The 18,063-nt window shown below is 38.2% G+C and overlaps 1 protein-coding gene across 8 annotated transcripts in view; it reads left to right on the top strand.

Moving 5' to 3' along the window:
- Positions 1–18,063, top strand: part of Zdhhc21 (zinc finger, DHHC domain containing 21) — a 61,160-nt gene that overhangs the window by 16,151 nt on the left and 26,946 nt on the right. For 6 of the 8 annotated variants that reach the window (XM_011250094.3, NM_026647.4, XM_006538216.3 and 3 more), the window contains 2 exons: positions 5,360–5,471; positions 8,163–8,301. In XM_011250094.3, coding sequence (XP_011248396.1) covers positions 5,360–5,471; positions 8,163–8,301 — 251 coding nt within the window. The remainder of the gene's footprint in view (positions 1–5,359; positions 5,472–8,162; positions 8,302–18,063) is intronic. The other 2 variants (NR_149737.1, XM_011250097.3) reach the window with 1 other exon arrangement.

Raw genomic sequence — 18,063 nt, 5'->3', positions numbered from 1 at the left:
CTTGCTTACAACAAATAGTTTCAGTGTTATAAACACAAGTTTTTACTTTTCTGAAGGTTCTAACAACTTAATGAAAAATTGAAAACCTGTGTTTTTGATATCAATTGAAGATAATTTTTTATTCTTTTGACAGAAACCATGAAAAGTGGATTGTTTATTTTGTTATATACCAGATACAATAGGAGCTCACCTTTTATCTCTCTTCAGCTCTTTGATTATTTCTTTTTTTTTTTAATTAGGTATTTATTTCATTTACATTTCCAGTGCTATCCCAAAAGTCCCCCACACGCTCCCCTACCCACCCACTCCCACTTCTTGGCCCTGGCATTCCCCTGTACTGGGGCATATAAATTTTGTGTGTCCAATGGGCCTCTCTTTCCAGTGATGGCCGACTAGGCCATCTTTTGATATATATGCAGCTAGAGTCAAGAGCTCCGGGGTACTGGTTAGTTCATAATGTTGTTCCACCTATAGGGTTGCAGATCCCTTTAGCTCCTTGGGTACTTTCTCTAGCTCCTCCATTGGGGGCCGTGTGACCCATCCAATAGCTGACTGTGAGCATCCACTTCTGTGTTTGCTAGGCCCCGGCATAGTCTCACAAGAGACAGCTATACCTGGGTCCTTTCAGCAAAATCTTGCTAGTGTATGCAATGGTGTCAGCATTTGGAAGCTGATTATGGGGTGGATCCCTGGATATGGCAGTCTCTAGATGGTCCAGCCTTTCGTCTCAGCTCCAAACTTTGTCTCTGTAACTCCTTCCATGGGTGCTTTGTTCCCAATTCTAAGAAGGGGCAAAGTGTCCACACTTTGGTCTTCATTCTTCTTCAGTTTCATTTGTTTATGAAATTGTATCTTATATCTTGGGTATTCTAAGTTTGTGGGCTAATATCTACTTACCAGTGAGTACATATTGTGTGAGTTCTTTTGTGATTGGGTTACCTCACTCAGGATGGTGCCCTCCAGGTCCATCCATTTACCTAGGAATTTCATAAATTCATTCTTTTTAATAGCTGAGTAGTACTCCATTGTGTAAATGTACCACATTTTCTGAATCCATTCCTCTGTTGAGGGGCATTTCTGTATTAGCTTTGAGAGTTCTGTATTTTTCTATATGTTTTTGTAGTACGTTTTAGAGCTAGAGTATTTTCTATAATAATTTAGTGGCTTCTAAATTTTACTTTCAATTTTTCTGGAAGCTTTAAAAAAATCTCAGTGTTCAGGTTACAACTTATGCCAGTTAAATCGTAACACCTGGGCACAGACACAGGTGTGAGTTTCCTGAAAGATCCCCTGTGGTTGCAGTGTGAAGCAGAGTTTTGGAACCAAAGTAGTAACTCCATTTGAAATGCAATTGACAAGTCACCAGACAGAGCCCTCCAGAAAGACTAAGTCTTGGCTTTTGAGACTTGTCATTCAGGGCCTGACTAGGCTCACAGACTTAAAGATGGAATGGGAGCGTCACAGTGCTGTTTGTGTAGCTGTGGCGCTGCGTTTACCACGTAGCTCAGTTCCCTCGCTGCAGCCATAACCCAGTCTCTTGGCACTTAATGTGTCCGTTCTGGAGCGAGAGCAGAGAGAGGGTACTCTGGTTTGGAAGACTCCCTCTTCCTCCCGGGCAGTACAGCTGAAAGCTGTGTCTGTCCCGTCCACGTGCTGCTGCTCCAGCACTCGGGTGCAGTAGCTGCACAGCAAAGAAATGGCCTTTTCTAATTCCAGACCTGTTTCTGAGGAACACTGCAGTGGTCAAACACTCAAATACCTATAGGTTCCTGATACTGCCTGTCAATAAAAGACGGTCTAAAGGGAGTAGCCATGATTCAGCTGTTGTGAAATTGTCACACAAGTTGCTAGATGTTAAAAATTTAGAAGAGAAAAACAAACATATTACTAAGTTTTGTCATTATAATGACAAATACCCGAGGAAGACAAATTTTATAAAGAAAAGATTCATTTAGTGCACATTGAAAGTACCTCATGGTCCAGATGACAGGATATGGGAAGGCTTCCTTACCTCCATCAGTCTTTACCTCCCGGATGTCATTTTCTACACAGCCCTCTCCAGAATTGTCCATAAGGCTCTGCTTACAGAGTTACAGGCTTCGCTACGTTGTTCTTTCAAACTCTTCCAGAAGCCTGGTTCATGCATTTGTTCATTCCTTCCTTCCTTCCTTCTTTCTTTCCTTCCTTCCCTCCTCCTCCTCTTCACTATTATTATTATTATTGTTATTATAATGTATGTATAGCTCTGGTTATCCTGAAACTTGTTCTATAGACCAGGCTGGCCTTGAACTCAGAGACCCTGCCTCTGTGTCCTAGTGCTGGAATTTAAGGATTGTGCTACCACCAAAACAAAGAAGAGAAAAGAAGAGAGTATCTCGTTCACTCTGTGGCCATCTCTCCAGTCTGCGTTAGGACACTCTCCCCACTACTGACAGAACAAGAGGATTCTTTTTAACACTTAGAAGGTTTTGCTTTGTAATACTGCGTCACAGTTCTTAGGTTACAGATCTGGGGTAGACTTGACTGCCCTGCATGCTGGAGTTTGCTAAACTACTCACTTGGGCCCCAGCATCTTAAACTGTGGGTCCTGCAACTGAATGTGGGGGTCATGAAAACTTAAGCTACAGTAAAAGATTTCTGAAATGCAAAATTTAATTCTAAATCAAATGAATGATGAATCTGCATCTCTGTAGCAACTGCCTCTACTGAGCTGTGGGTGACCTCACTGAGTTCTAAATGCAGTGCCTCCATGTATGTGTGTGTGCGTGTGTGTGTGTGTGCGCGTGCGTGCATGTGCGTGTGTGTGTGTTATAAATGCTACCTGAAACACCCAGGCTCATAACTCATAATCATGACATGTTATTATATGTATGAATTTTAGGTTTTTTTAAATTGTACATACAAAGTTTTCTTCTTTTTTTTTAAGATTTATTTATTATTATATCTAAGTGCACTGTAGCTGTCTTCAGATGCACAAGAAGAGGACATCAGATTTCTTTACAGATGGTTGTGAGCCACCATGTGGTTGCTGGGATTTGAACTCAGGACCTTCAGAAGAGCAGCCAGTGCTCTTAACCGCTGAGCCATCTCTCCAGCCCAAAGTTTTCTTCTTAAAGTCTTCTATGAGGAAACAATAAAGAAAACAAGGACTTAATATTCTTCTACCATATTTCTCTTACTGGAATGTTGGATTGTAAGCATTGCTGTTTGAAGAGCTGGGTGAGATGGTACCTGTCTGTAATCCTAGCATGCAGGAAGCAGAAGCAGAGGCACCAGCCATAAATTCAAGGCCAGCCTGGTCTGCAGAGTGAGTTTCAGACCAGCCTGGTCTGCATAGTGAGTTTTGGGCAAGCCAGAGTTATATATCAAGATGTGTCTCAAGAAAAAAAAAAAAACTTTTTTTTGGCTTGAACTTCTGACTGGGGTTTTATTTTAAAACTTGTTAGATGTTGTTTACCTCAGCATTATGGCAGAATTTTCAATAATTCCTGAAATGGCTGTAATGTCTTGCTGCTAGTTTGTCCTTTGTATTTATGCGCCTCTGTTTTCAGCCCTGAAAATTTAAGATCAAGACATTAATCAACTCTGCAAAACATTTAAAAGCTTTCTCTTTTGCATTATCAAATATTCATCAAAGATTTCTTTATGTAAAAACAAATAAGCACAAGTATTATGGTATGAAGTTCTTTAAATGTCAAAATCATGTGTAAATCATTGTTCTAAAACAATTTATGGTTCATCAATAATGTTTGATTTGTAGACTTACTTACCTGGATAGCTGGGATCATGTGAAACTTCTCTGGTGAAAGGTTACAAGTGTGACAAGGTAAAAGCCCTGTTCGCACCACAGAGTTAGAGGCTCCTTCTCTGTAACCCGGTGTTCTAGGCATTCTCTTTCCTTAAGATACAGGATGTTAGGCATGGAATAAAGCATTGATTATCTCTGGGCTGCTACATGCTAATTCACCAAAATGATGCTGTGTTGGTGCTATTATTCAGTTTCCATCTTGCTTGTAGTAGTAAGGCTGGTGAGGTGTTTAAACTGGATTCCAATATTGTTTCTCTCATGATATGTTTCCATTATAAAAGGAACTATAAGAGATGATGTTTTAAACGACAGTTAATTTGATACAGATTTTATTTTTACTTACCAGTTTCCTTCAAAATATCTCCAGCAGAACATTTTCCTCACATTTTCCTGTGTAAGATTGGAGTATGCTGATCTATAGCCATTAGACTCAAGTGACTAAAGTGGTAGGCTTTTAAAAGGGGATTTTTTTTTCCCCAGAAAACAACATTATTGACATCTTCTTTTTAAAAGATTTAGAATGTTTTTGAAAAACCTGACTTTCGTATTTGTACACTCCTTTAGTACCACCACTGTGTGCAAGGACCATACTGTAATACTCCTTGTGCAGCTGCTATGTCTGTCCACCTACTGTGAGACTATGACAGTAGTGGAAGCACAAGGGCTGACATTTTAGAATGGTAAAATTTCACTTTAGAAACTGCAAAGAGTATGTATCTCATATAAGGAAGCAGTTACTTTATCTTGGAAGATGAATTAATAGTTTTTATGAACAATTCATGATGAAAACAGGTACCTATTCTCTTCTGCAAACCCTTAATTGCATTCTGTTTTCCTATAGCCCAGAGGCAGTTGCTAACTGGGTAATAGGCTGGAGCTGATTCTAGCAAGGGGTTGGCTGTGGCAGGACTAGTGGCAGTTCAAAGCCATCCTGGGCAACATAGTATCCAGACCCTGTGTCATAAAACCAAAACTCACTCAGCTGTTTATTTTCATTAAATACTAATGATTTTTCTATCCTTTGCTTCTTTGTTAGATGGATGCTTTCTAAACCCAGTCTGACCTCTAGCCTTTGTCTAAAACATACGCCCAAATTAATTACTATTAAAAATAAAATGCTCTAGGAAAATATAAGATTGGTTTCAGCTTATTTATTTACTAAAACTAAGACTCAGTATTCTTTCTTCTTTAGTTCTTTTAGATAATATAACTTGTATAAATTAATTAATTGATTTATATAAAATTCTTGTAATATTTTGGCTAGGCATAGAGTTTTATAAGATACCACATTCTCATGATGTTTTTTAGAACTGTGCTTTCTGTCACTTACTTTGAAACAATGGTATCTTATTTTTGTAGTGTTAAGATAGAAATTTATAAAACACGTAGAACATGCAGCAGTATTTATGGCAAAGGTGCTTGCTTATGTTGGAGACTCAGCAAAAAGAGAAATGTCACCCTGTGGAATTTAGTAGCAGTTGGTAAGTCTGAGCATCCCTCGCTCACTTGTGTGCCTCCTCGTAAGCGGATGTGTGTGCTCTCTCTCTGCAGAGCGGGAGCTGTGGGAGCTCTGCAACAAGTGCAACCTGATGAGGCCGAAGCGCTCCCACCACTGCAGCCGCTGCGGCCACTGCGTCAGGAGGATGGACCATCACTGTCCTTGGTAAGGAGATACTTGTCACCACACTCAAGAGCTGCGGCAGGAGGATTAGCTAAGGAAAAGACAGTGAGAACCTGTCAGCTTTAAGAAAAACTTACATTAAAATCACTCCATTAAACATTTTTGTAATAAAAATGATTCTTGCAAATCCCAGAGTAAACTATCCCTCACTTATCCCTGCTACCAAGAAAACACTTGAGCAAAAACTTTGAGCAGAATTACTACATACCCAACCACAGAAGGACTAAGGTGCTTATATCAATGAGGCTTGGAGGCAGAGTATTTGGCCCAAGGTCAGATGTGTGGAAGCACTTACCTCACAGCTGTTTTTCCTGTCGGGGAGAAAAGCCGCAATGTCCACTGCTGAGATTCCTCTTTTCTTACTCAGGAGAAGAACAACACTTTTCACATTCACTGATAACTCTCTTCTACTCATTATACCTTTTAGAGTGTTTTCTGTTGGATAGCAACATTTTGTACATGTTGGATATATATATATATGTAAGTGCTAATTAACTTTCTGTAGAACTGCCAATATTTTTGGTCAATAGGGGGCTCTGTTGTAATATTTAAAGTCATACTGTTAAAAAGTAGATCTAAAAAATGCTCTGAGAATCGATTGTATTTCATTTCAAAGCTGTCACAAAAAACTTTGAGCAAGGTATTATATTTAATTTTGCTTATTTAACATTGAATCTTGTTTAAATATTTAAATTGGTATAATAGAACTTTATAAATATATGTCCATATATATCTATTTATACATGCATGCATACAGGAAGTTAACTGTATAATAGCCTCCTTTAACCTACATCCATTTACCTGCAGTTGGCCAAGGAAGGCAGTTTTCCTTTGTTTAATGATGCTAGTCAATTTCACTTGCCTTATGTTTAACTCATTTTGATAGCATTGTTAATTAACAAACTTTTAGTTGAAATGTTTTTTTAACTATAAACTGTTTATTTACATAGATTTCCAGAGACTAGAAAAACAGACTAGCATTTTTAAATAAAAGCACTTTAGGTTTTCTAATTGTCTAAATATACTGTAAGATACTATATACTATGCCATACAGTGTTTAAAAAGTGTACCGTATTTTTAAACCTCAGTGGTATTTCCAGTCACAATAATAGCATATCAAAAATACTATGTGAAATCTTCAGGTAGTTAATTCTCACACTAAAAGCTCATAGTACTTTTTTTTTGTATTATTTTTCCTAATCAACTAAAAATATAATAAGCATTTATGGAATAGCTGGGTACTGCTGCTTCCTTACAAAAGAGTGCTATAATTAAAAAAAAAAATCATCCGGGCAGTGTGTCTGTTGGTATTAGTGATATTTGTTTAAGGTAAAGACTAGGTCATTGGTGAGGAAATGAAGCTGTCTTTAACTTTCAGTGTACTGTTGAGATATTTCTGTTCCTAGGCTTCAGTGTCTGGTTGAGGGTATTGGTGGGAGGTTAGCAAGGAAGGTGGCCTGCTCTAGATTTGGGGATTTCTGTGATTGAATTTTCTAGCAGAGTGCCGCTCAGATCCGAGTGAGGACAGTGCATGGTATTAATTTGAAGCAGAGGATTCTTACACTTTAACAAACTGCTACATTTTAACCATCTCAGCTTCAGCTCTGATCTGATGATCACTACGTCTGGTCTTTGTTTTGTCTCTGACTGTTCTTTCTAAATAGTTTAAATTCAGGCACCGCATACTAAGCAAGGGCTCTTCGCCTTTCAGGGTTAGATGCTGTTTCCGAGCAAGGACCTGTGCTGTGTTGTTCTGCACTAGAGGAGGGGAGGAGGATGCATAGCAACAACCGAGCAGAGTTTGAGGCTTAGGGGAGCCACTTCTCTTAAGAGTCTCTCTTTCAGGTTACAGGGCTTAGAGTTGACCTGTTTACCTAGTGTGTGCTCTGTAATCTCAGATAAACCTCTACAAGCATTCCAGCTCAGTTCTAGTTTTGATTTTTTTTAAAATAATGTAAAACAATATATCTTTAACAATTTAAGCTACGGATTGAACTTGCTATGTATATATATATGCATTCTCTCCTTTGGTGATAGTGTAGTCCTAGTTTAAAGGAAAACATATAATTCTGAGAAAAATAATTTTATATTAAAATTTAAATTAGATGGTACCTTAAAAATATACCCATTTTGTAAAATAGGATACTCATTTTAAATGGACCTTGATAATTTATGATTATATATTATCATTATTATAGTTAGACTTTACTGTTGTTTTCACAGATAGTACATGTAAGTGGTTTTGAATACATTTTTAGTTTCAGCAGACAAGGATAGATATTTCATAAAGTAAACATATAAAAATAAAATGGTGAGCCTCTCAGTTCTGTCCATGTAGCAAGTCTGAGTTGCTTTTCTCTGAAGTGTTTAAATTGCTCTCCTCTGCTAAAGTGCTGCAAGGAAGGGCAGGGTCCAGCCTTTGTCTCTTCTGAGTATCCTCAGGCCAGTGACCTAATCCACTATGCATCTTCTTGTGTCAGTTGGCACAGGGCACCGGGCTAATGTGAGCTGGAGTAATGTAGTCTCTAGCTGGCCTCCTTGGTAAAGGAGAAGGCATGTTAAAATGTGTATCTTTAAATAGCTGGAGTTGAGGTTTAGGTGAGACTTACCTTCATGATCCTGATGTGAGCATCTTACTAAACCTTCACTGTTTCTTTTTCATTTTCCCTTTAGGATAAACAATTGTGTGGGTGAAGACAACCATTGGCTCTTTCTGCAGTTGTGTTTCTACACTGAGCTGCTTACTTGCTACGCACTGATGTTTTCTTTCTGCCATTATTATTATTTTCTTCCACTAAAAAAGCGTAACTTGGTAAGACATGTTTATATCCACTAATGTTAGAGCAGCTGTGCCGTATGTGTGAACATGGTGGTTCCTGTGTGCGGCCGAGATAGCAGAGAGCCTCACACCAGTGAGCTTTACGGGACACTGGGCTCGAGAGAGCGCTCTGTTGCTCTTTTTAGACAAGTCTCTTTATGACTATTTGTGTTGAGTAGATTTCTTCAGAAGACAAAATATGAGCTCTTTCAGTATATGAGTCTTGGTTTAAAAATAATATAAAATAATGAAAACAAAGGAAAAGTATAAAAATCATGGGCTTTCTTTTTAAAATAAAATCAGACAGGTTTATTTATTTATTTTACTATTTAAAAAAAATTTATACAATTTATTTTGCATATTCTTTCTTCTCCTTCCACTTCTCCCAGATTCTTCCCACCAAAATTCATCTTCCTCTCCTCTCCTGTCTCTCTGTCTCTCTCTCGAAAAACAAAAGCAAAACACTAGGCCAACGAAAACCAAAGTCAAAAATCACCAAACGATAACCACAAAAGAGGGCATAAAGCATGGAGCCTGTGGCGTGTTGCTCATGCTAGGTCTGCCCGGGAGTGCGGGAATTAGTGATATTTTTAAGGTTCTCAGAGAATAGTTAGCATTTGAGAAGAAGACTCTTTGTTTCTGTATTTTAAGCCTAGATCTTGGCCTAAGGTAGTCGTGAACTCTCTGCCTTCCTGCTCATTTCTCCTGAGTGCTGAGATTATAGGCCTGTGCCACCATATCTGGCCTTCTGCTTCCAGCTCTCCCTAGCGGAAAGATGAGTTTGTAGAATGTTCTAGAGCAGCGGTTCTCAACTTCCTAATGACAATCCTTAATACATTTTCTCTTGTGGTGACCCCCAAGTATAAATTGATTTTTGTTGCAACTTCATGACTGTAATTTTGCTACTCTTATGAATCATAATGTAAATATCTGTGTTTTATGATGGTCTTTGGTGGCCCTCATGGAAAGAGTGTTTGCCCACCCCACCCCCCGGGGCGGGGGTCATGACTCACAGGTTGGGAACCTGTAATTTTTAGATATAGATCATTTAAGCAATGCTCAGATTTGTCTAAATGTTGTTGATGATGCTAGCAGCTCCAGAGCCTTTGGTTCCTGACTGTCAGTACTGTACTATGGCCTTCTCACTGTAGAGTCTCTAATATTCACAGGAGAAAGTGGAGGATAGTGGAATGATTGAGCGAGGTACTGCAGGTAGAAAGGGAGGGCGGTTACCCAACCACCTTTAGTTACAGAGCTGATTAAACACAATTTATGCTACTTTTCCAATTAATTTGGGCCTTGGTTATATTTTTAAAGAATATCGTGTGTGTGTGTGTGTGTGTGTGTGTGTGTGTGTGTGAGAGAGAGAGAGAGAGAGAGAGAGAGAGAGAGAGAGAGAGAGAGAGAGAGAGAACTGATGGAGGTGGGTAGTTTCTTTTATAATTACACTGCTTATGCCTTTGCATATAAAGCGCCCTGGTGATAGGTGTGTGGTTAAGCTGTGAAGTGCAAGTGCTGGGAATCTTAGTTCTTTGTGTAGTTGTTTTGGTGTGCATGATTGTCGTGAGACCTGGCTGTTCTGTGTGGTTATAAACCTCAGTGGAGCTGTGTCTTGAAAGTGATTGGATTGTGATTATTAAATATGGTATATGTCATTAAAATTGTATCCAATAACTGAATGAAACTAGAGCCTCATGTGAGCTAGCCTTGCTCTGAACTGTCTCCCTCACCCACTCTTTAGTTTTCAGACAGGGTCTCACATGGCCAGGTTGATCTTAAACCTCCTCTTTCTTACTCTATTGCCAAAACAAGCCTTGAATTTGTAGCCTTCCTGTCTCAGCTGTCAGAAAAGGTTTCAAATGTATTTGTCATTTTCATACTGAAAATACAGTGCTTGTTTCTATTAGAGCTTTAGAAAGGTTTCATCTTGCTTCAGGTTAATTGTGGCATAATTGGTGTTAATTAGAACATGTGAATCATCCAAGAAAACTGTGAGAAAATTGAACCTCAGAAGAAGTGTTTTAAAATTGTTCTGTGGGGTTGAGGTCATAGTTTTTCAAAGTGTGAGAGAGAAGATTTGAGAGGTGTCAGTGGAGAGAAAAAGATCATGAAAAGAGACCCCCTTTCTGAGCAGGGCGGGGTCAGCAGCTTCTGCCCCAGGGGACTAATAGACCTCCATATTTAGATTTTGTTAATCAGTTTTACTGGGGGACAAAAAACTATTCTCATTTTTCCAAACACACATAGTCTGTGACTACTTTTGTGCTCCAACAAAGTTGAGTGGTGGTGACATGGTGTATGGCTAGCAAAACTCAAAAATACTAAGTACCTGCCTGTCAATAGGAAGTTTACCATGGTAGTCAAGAGATCATTTTGAAAGCACACACTCTAGATTCAAATTCTTACTTTCTTTTATTACATGTAGGTTGTTTAAGCCCTCGCTTTGTTATTTCATTTTCTGAAAGGTATGAATAATGAAACTAAATAAGTTAATATATTCAGCCAGGCATGGAGGTTTTGTCTGGAGTCCTAGATTGCAGGAGCATCAGCAGGTCAGGGTCAGCCTCAGCTACATAGCAAGTTTGAAGCTAGCCTGGGTTCCATAAGTCCTCATCTCAAAAAGCTAAAACAACTGAGAAATAAAGAGATATTAATCAGAAATAACTGGCAAATAGCTTACGTTACATTTGGTTTCATGAAAACTCTCAGAAACAGAGAATATTTTTCTTTAGTCTATTTTTATGAAAAAGTATAAGCCATTGAACAGTATCACAGAAGGTTTGGTGACAGTCAAAAGAAGTTCCCATAACAAATAAGAATGACACAATAATACTTACATGAAAGATTTAGACATTTGAAATGATGAGAATATTTTGCTTTAACGTTAGAGAGATGGGGAGATGGCTTAGTGAGCAAATTCCTCACAGGTGGTGGCACTTGCTTGTAATCCGGTGCCTGGGAGTCGGACAGGAGGAGCCCTGGATTTATGACTAGTGCTCTAGCCTAACTGGTAGGCTTCAGCCAGTGAGGGACCCTGCCTCAAAGTAGGTGTATGGCTTTCCCAATGATACCTGAGGTTGTCCTCTGTACCACCCAACGTGCACGGGGACCTGCATACACATTAACATGCATACACACATAATATGAAAGATAGGAACTCTAGGTAAATTAATGCCAGTTAGAGGAAGAATTACATTTTAAAGTAGAAAAACTGATTATAAGTGGTATTAGAATGTATTTTCATGTATGTACTGTGTTTTTTTACATATATACTGAATGTTTTATATAATAATCCTGAGGAAAAATATGCAAAGCTATGTTTTGGAAACTCAGACAAGAGTAATGCAGGCTTTTAAAAATAGTAATAATACCTTAGTATTAATAAATGTCAATCAAGTGATGAGATAATCTTGACTATATTAAAGATATCTTGGCATAAGTGATTCTTTAGTATAGGTATATCACTGCTGTTTGTGCCTAGCAGTGTGGAGCAGGCATTGCTGTTTTAGCCCATGCTTGCCCTGTTCTTTTCCTGTACTCACCTTCATCTTAGAAGTGATGAAATGGAAACTTAAACATGTATTTTCCAAGATCATGTCATTTGCCAGCGAGGACGATTGTCATGAGTCTGATGTAGTGAATGGTAGTATGCACTACTTCATTTCAACTTTCCTGGAAGAAATTATCCGAGTTATAAACCTGAAAGTATCTTCATGTCTTCAATTTTGAAGAATTTATTGATTAGCGCAGATTATAGATGAACATTTCTTTCAGTTAAAAAATATTTTCCATTGTCTTTTGGTTTCTATAGTTTCACTGTAAAGTCAGTGGTTGGTCTATTTCATGAACTTAATGTGTTTTTTAATGATCACTTTTATGATTTTTAAAATTCTCACGCTTAGTTGTTTTTCTATAATTCTGTAATATGCTCCAGTATTGTTCTCTTTGCATTTTTCTGTTGAAAATTTAGTGTAACTTCTTCAACCTGTGTGATGAAATTCTTCAGTTATAAAATTTCTGTTCCACTTTAAATATGCTGTGACTCTTTTTGCATATTTTAGCATATAATTATGTATTGTGAGATTTCTGCACTTCCTGTCTTTGGGGTTTTTTTCTTTTTGCATACCCCACAGTTTAATCTACTTTCTACTGATCTCTCTTCTGATTTAATGATAGCTTCTCTCTTCTACTCCCTTGAGTTTTTAATTCTGTTATGTGGTACCTTGTACTTTTTGAATTCACGATTGATACTATTTCTCATAGATTACTTTTCTAGGGAAATTCTGCATTTTGCCATTTTTTGAACATTTTAAAATACTATTTCTTAATATTTTAAAGATTTATGTATTTTACTTTATGTGCATGAATGTTTGGACTGACCATGCATGTCTGGGTGCCCATGGAGGAAAGAAGGTGAAGGATCCCTGGAAATGGAGTAGGGATGGTTGTATGCCATCTGGAGGTATTGGGAATCAAACCCAGGTTCTCTGCAAGAGCAGCCAACGTTCCTAACGACTGAGCCATCTCTCTAGTACCTTCTTGAACATTTTAATGAAAGCTATTTTGATGCCCATACCAGATATTAATCTGCACCCTGATATGCCTGATTTTTTATTGAATACTGGGTAAATTGTATGGCCAGTTGTGGAAGATGAAGTTGATATGTTTGATTTACTCTTTTATTTGTTTCTATATAGGATAAAAAAATCCTCTTCTTGACCCAGCTGGGTTAGATGACATGTTTTTCTCATACTGAATGGGCTTAGTATAATGATTCTTTTTAGAAGATCATACTTACTGCACTTGTGTTTTACAGGATGTTTGGTTGCTAAGTTTTATGAAAGACTAGTTTCAGTTTGTTCTTACTCCTCAGTTGTATCCTTCCAGGGTTTCAGCTGAAGAGCTGAGGTGTCTCTTGTGGATGGTGTCCTCTGGTGTCCTCCCTGTCATGATGACAAGCAGTGCGGAATGTACAGCTAGGTCCTCCTGAGGCATCTCTGCTCTGGGATCTCAGCCTTCAAGTTCTCACTGGGTTGCTAGGTTGGCTGCTGTTGACTGCCTTGCAGTAGCTGGTCATGGACTGGCTTCATCTGGCTTTTCACAGTGTCCTCAGGAAGCTTAGTCTCAGACATCTCTTACAGGTGTTGGTGGCAATAATGCTTTTTGTAACAGTTTCTTCTCAGGTGGTTCTAATCGCTGTTGATGCTCTCATTTATGTAAGTAAAGTTCTGTGGAGTGTTCAGTTTCAAAACTTATGTGTCCCTAAGGTTTCAGTGCTGTTGGGCTCTGGACAGACTTGATGGTGAGGTAGAGATTATCAAAGCAGAAAGAAGTCAAAAGTCAGTGTAAGTCAAGAAAACTACTGTTCTTTTTATAGAAGTTCTTTTGAAGATGACATTGTAAAGAGTTACCACTAATTTCAGTAGGGAAGTCCCCCTTATCACATTGACCTTAGTGGTGGTTCTAGTCCATATATTTATTTTTTAGGTCCTTCTTTGTACTCTTCCATTTTTCCTATAAACAATAAAAACTTGTATGCCACTCTTGAGTTGTGTGTGCAGCTGGCCAGAGAGTGTCATCCCTGCCTTGTCTACCATGTTACTACTTGAGATATGCAGTAGGGACCTCAGAGTCTCTGGATTCATTGGGAGTTAGTGGTTACTGTGCATGGCTCGCTGGAGCAGCAGGCCTGTGACTGACTTTGATCCTGCACTTTTGTCCTGAGAGAAGGGAGAGGCTTCGCCTGCTTTTCCCTTACACCCTGTCAGGTAGAGAGGGCAGCAGAGCGTCGTTCTCCTGTCCTAGATGCCAGAGCTGAGTGCTTTTCTTCTAGGTTGGGAAAGAAGGAAGTGTTATCAACTCCTAAGTGTGTGTTAGCTTCTAGGATGAAAGTGTTTACTCTCTGGGAGAATAGAATTGCCTGTGAATGGCACTTGCCAGTGTGTGTGAGAAGCTGCTCGCTTATAAATACCTCTTGGAAACAAGAATGGAAAGAAAGCAGGCTATTCTCAAATTCTGGGAGATAAACTATTTGTGAATCTGGTTTTCTGTTTTTAGAAGCCTTCCTTCTTTCTGAGATAGATAGCTTTAGCTTCTTTGCAGTTACCTGGCCCCAGGTTTTTCTTTTTCTTACAGTAATTTCATACTTAAATTTTTTCCCCTGTAGTGCTGGGGGAAGCATGGCTGGCAAACACTCCACCACTGGATTACACTCCCTGCATCTCTTGTCTCTTAATCTTTACCTTCAAAATAGGACCTTTCCTGCCTACTTGTCAAGTTTTTGGAAAATACTCAGAAGTGTCCTTTGTTGAGGGAAGGAAAGTATAGAAAGTGTAATGGGTAAGGCAATCTGTCTGTCTATCTATCTATCTATCTTTTACTGTGAATTCCAAATAGGATTTATTTCTTAAACTTATTTATATTGCAGATCTTCTGTTAAGGAAAGCCTGTGAGCTTAAAACAGTTTATATGATCGATTCTCATTGAAAATAGTAATTTAAAAATTCCAGGGACTAGATATATATATGGCTCAGTATTTAAGAGTACTTGCTGCTCCTTCAGAGGATCCAGGTTCAATTCCCAGCACCTACCTAAGGGCTTCCAATTCTCTGCAGCCGCTGTTGAGAGGGATCTGACACCCTCCTTTGACCTTCATGGGTACCAGGTACATATGTGGCATAGATACAAGGATGCAGGCAAAAGCTTCATACACGTGATAATGAATAAACAAATCTTAAATTAAAAAAATCTGAAGGTCTCAACTAATGTAAGAAAATAATAAATAGGTGTCTAGAAATTTTCAGAAACTTAGTAGCAGGCTCATTTTTTAAAAATAATCAGTTTTGGAAAATTAGTAAAATGTGTAAGCTTTAAGTTTGGAAACCTTTAAAGTATTAAGCATAAATTTGTTTGTTTTTTTATGATAGTAAAGTGTTGGGTTTTCCTTAAAACTCTTGAAACTGATGTCTTTAATTATTGAGATAAAAACTATTGGAAGATTTAAAAACTTATTGCTTATGGGATAATTTACTATTCTAATTTAAAAAATTAAGTGGATATTGAAGGAAATGAACTTTAATCATTGACCAACTTCTATGTTTAACTGTTTTATATACTTATTTTAAGGGCTTCATCAGCAAATTTTAGTCATTTATTGTTTAACTGAAGTGTAAGAGACAAAACTGCAGATTTTTAATTAAATATGGAGGAAGATACCGTATTTAGAATAAACTGTTTTAAGTTATGTATGAGGCGTGAATCCTTATCAGTCCTGCATTTTACAATTTCTACCATAGGATAGATCATTTTGAACTTGTGTATTACTAGGAATGTGGGGAAGCATCACGTTTGGAGTGTCCCTGAGATTGATATGATGGCTAAGTCTCAGAGACAGTCTGTAGCTCATTCATTCACAGAGCAGCCATTGACAGAGATGATTCGGGCTGGTGTTTTTTGGTATAGCAAGCATCAGCCTGCAAACATTGCTTCTATTTTTTCCTGAGGAATTTTTTTTTCCAAAGGGGAAGGGAGGGAACTGTGTCTGTCTCATGTCACCTGAGCTGGCCTCAAACTTGCTATATATATATATATAGCCCAAGCTGACCTTAAGTTTCCAATCTTCCTGTCTCCATCTTCCAGTGCAAGGATTATAGGATGTGCCACCATGCTTGGTGTACCCGAAGAATTTTTAGGCTATTTATACTAACATTTAAAAATTTTTAAGTACAGATTTAAAATACACTAACATGTTACACAAAATTTGCCCCTCAAAGAATGACAAGTTGATAGATTCATGCATTGATGTTTTTATCTTTTTTTATTGAGGCAGCCTGCATTTAATATTTTAATTGAACATAAAGGCTGTTCATTCTGTTTTATAAAGACATCATAGTAGTCTAATTGTTTTAATGTATAGCCACTGGCAACTAGATATTACAGACAGTAATTACTATCTATGAGAGAAAAATATTTTTAAGTAAATAATTTGTAGTGTTAAAGTAGAGGTTATCATTTGTTAGCAGCTAATCATTTGTGGAATACTACTTCAGTTCTAAATTTATGCTTTTAAAATTATTTTTAGATGAAGTAGATTCAAATTAACTTCTGATTGATTCTTTTATAGTTATTTTTATTTGAAGGGCAAAATCCTACAAACTATACTTAATGATCTGAGAGCAGAGGTGACAGAAGGAGAAGAGAAGAGAGAGAGTTTAAACAAAGGGCTTGCTGCCAATATTCATAAGAAGGGAATAAATAACGTGCAGTGGCCAGCCAAACTTTTCTGCTAGCAAGATACATTAATGCTATTCCGGCTGGCTGATAGCTAATTGTGTTGCTAGGGATTTGATGTCATATAGAATTGTGCCACACAATTATGTGCCTAGACATTTAGCTAATAAAGACCAGAAGAGTTGGTTGCAGACACCTTTGAATATTTCTAAACCTCATTATAATTAAAAATATTTCTATATAATCAGCCTTAAAGATAATTAGTATATCACTGTTTATTGCTGTTAAAATACTTTAGGCCTTAATGGTCATTATTTAATCATGTACAAGGTCACTTATTTATATGCTCACTGAAGAATGGAGAATATTTATGAAATACATGTTTAACTTTTTTTATTTTTTAATTGGATATTTTCTTTATTTACATTTCAGATGTTATCCCCTTTCCTGATTTCCCCTCCAAAAAACACCCTCCCTCTATCCCCTCCCCCCCAGGAGCCATGAGTCCCTCCATGTGTACTCTTTGGTTGGTGGTTTAGTCCCTGGGAGCTCTGGGGGTACTGGCTACCCCCTCAGCTCCATGGATTCTTTCTCTAGCTCCTTCATTGGGGATCCTGTGCTCAGTCCAATGGATGTCTGTGAGCATCCACCTCTGTATTTGTGAAGCACTGTCAGAGCCTCTCAGGAGACAGCTATATCAGGCTTCTGTCAGCAAGCACTTGTTGGCATCCACAACAGTGTCTGGGTTTGGTGGTTGTAAATGGGGTGGGTCCCCAGAGTGAGTCAGTCTCTAGATGGTCATTTCTTCTGTCCACACTTTGTCTCTGTAACTCCTTCCATGGGTGTTTTGTTCTCCCCTTCCAAGATGGAGAGAAGTATCCACAGTATGGTCTTCCTTTCTTGAGTTTCATGTGGTTTATGAATTGTATCTTGGGTATTCTGAGCTTCTGGGCTAAAATCCACTCATCAGCGAGTGAGCTTTTGTTAAGTATAGCCAAGAAGAGTGTGGGATTAAGATCAATATGAAAAAATCATCTATCAATGCTAGTATCAAGGTAATCCAGCTTCTTTGTTCATGTGTACTGACTTCACTGCTAGGAATAGTCTCTCTCTGTAACATTTACAGAGATTGGTAGGCAAAAACCACCTAATCTAATAATTGCCAGTTCTTTCTGTCAGTGCATTCCTTTTCTGTCTTGACAGCTGGAACATAGAAACTTTGTAACAAGCCCTGAGCAGGTACTGTGATAATAGGTTGGCTGAATGTATCTCTTTATGAGACATAAAGTATGTATGTATGTATGTATGTATGTATGTATGTATGTATGTTTCTGTGGTGGTCTAGTTCTAAATAGAGGAGTGTTTAACATGGGAGACACCGCAGCCTTTGCTCCTGAGGCAGTCAGTCTCTCTGAGTTTCAATGGTTAAGGCCTGGGAGAGTGTTGCCACACCCTTAATTCTGTTAGACACTGTTGTGCTTCAGGTAGTGGTGACTTTAGCAAGGGAATGTTGCCTAGTTTTCCTAC

Source organism: Mus musculus, chromosome 4, assembly GCF_000001635.26.
Source record: "Mus musculus strain C57BL/6J chromosome 4, GRCm38.p6 C57BL/6J".
Taxonomy (NCBI): Eukaryota; Metazoa; Chordata; class Mammalia; order Rodentia; family Muridae; genus Mus; species Mus musculus.
Note: the sequence above shows the minus strand (reverse complement) of the source record. Positions and strands in the feature narration are given on the sequence as shown.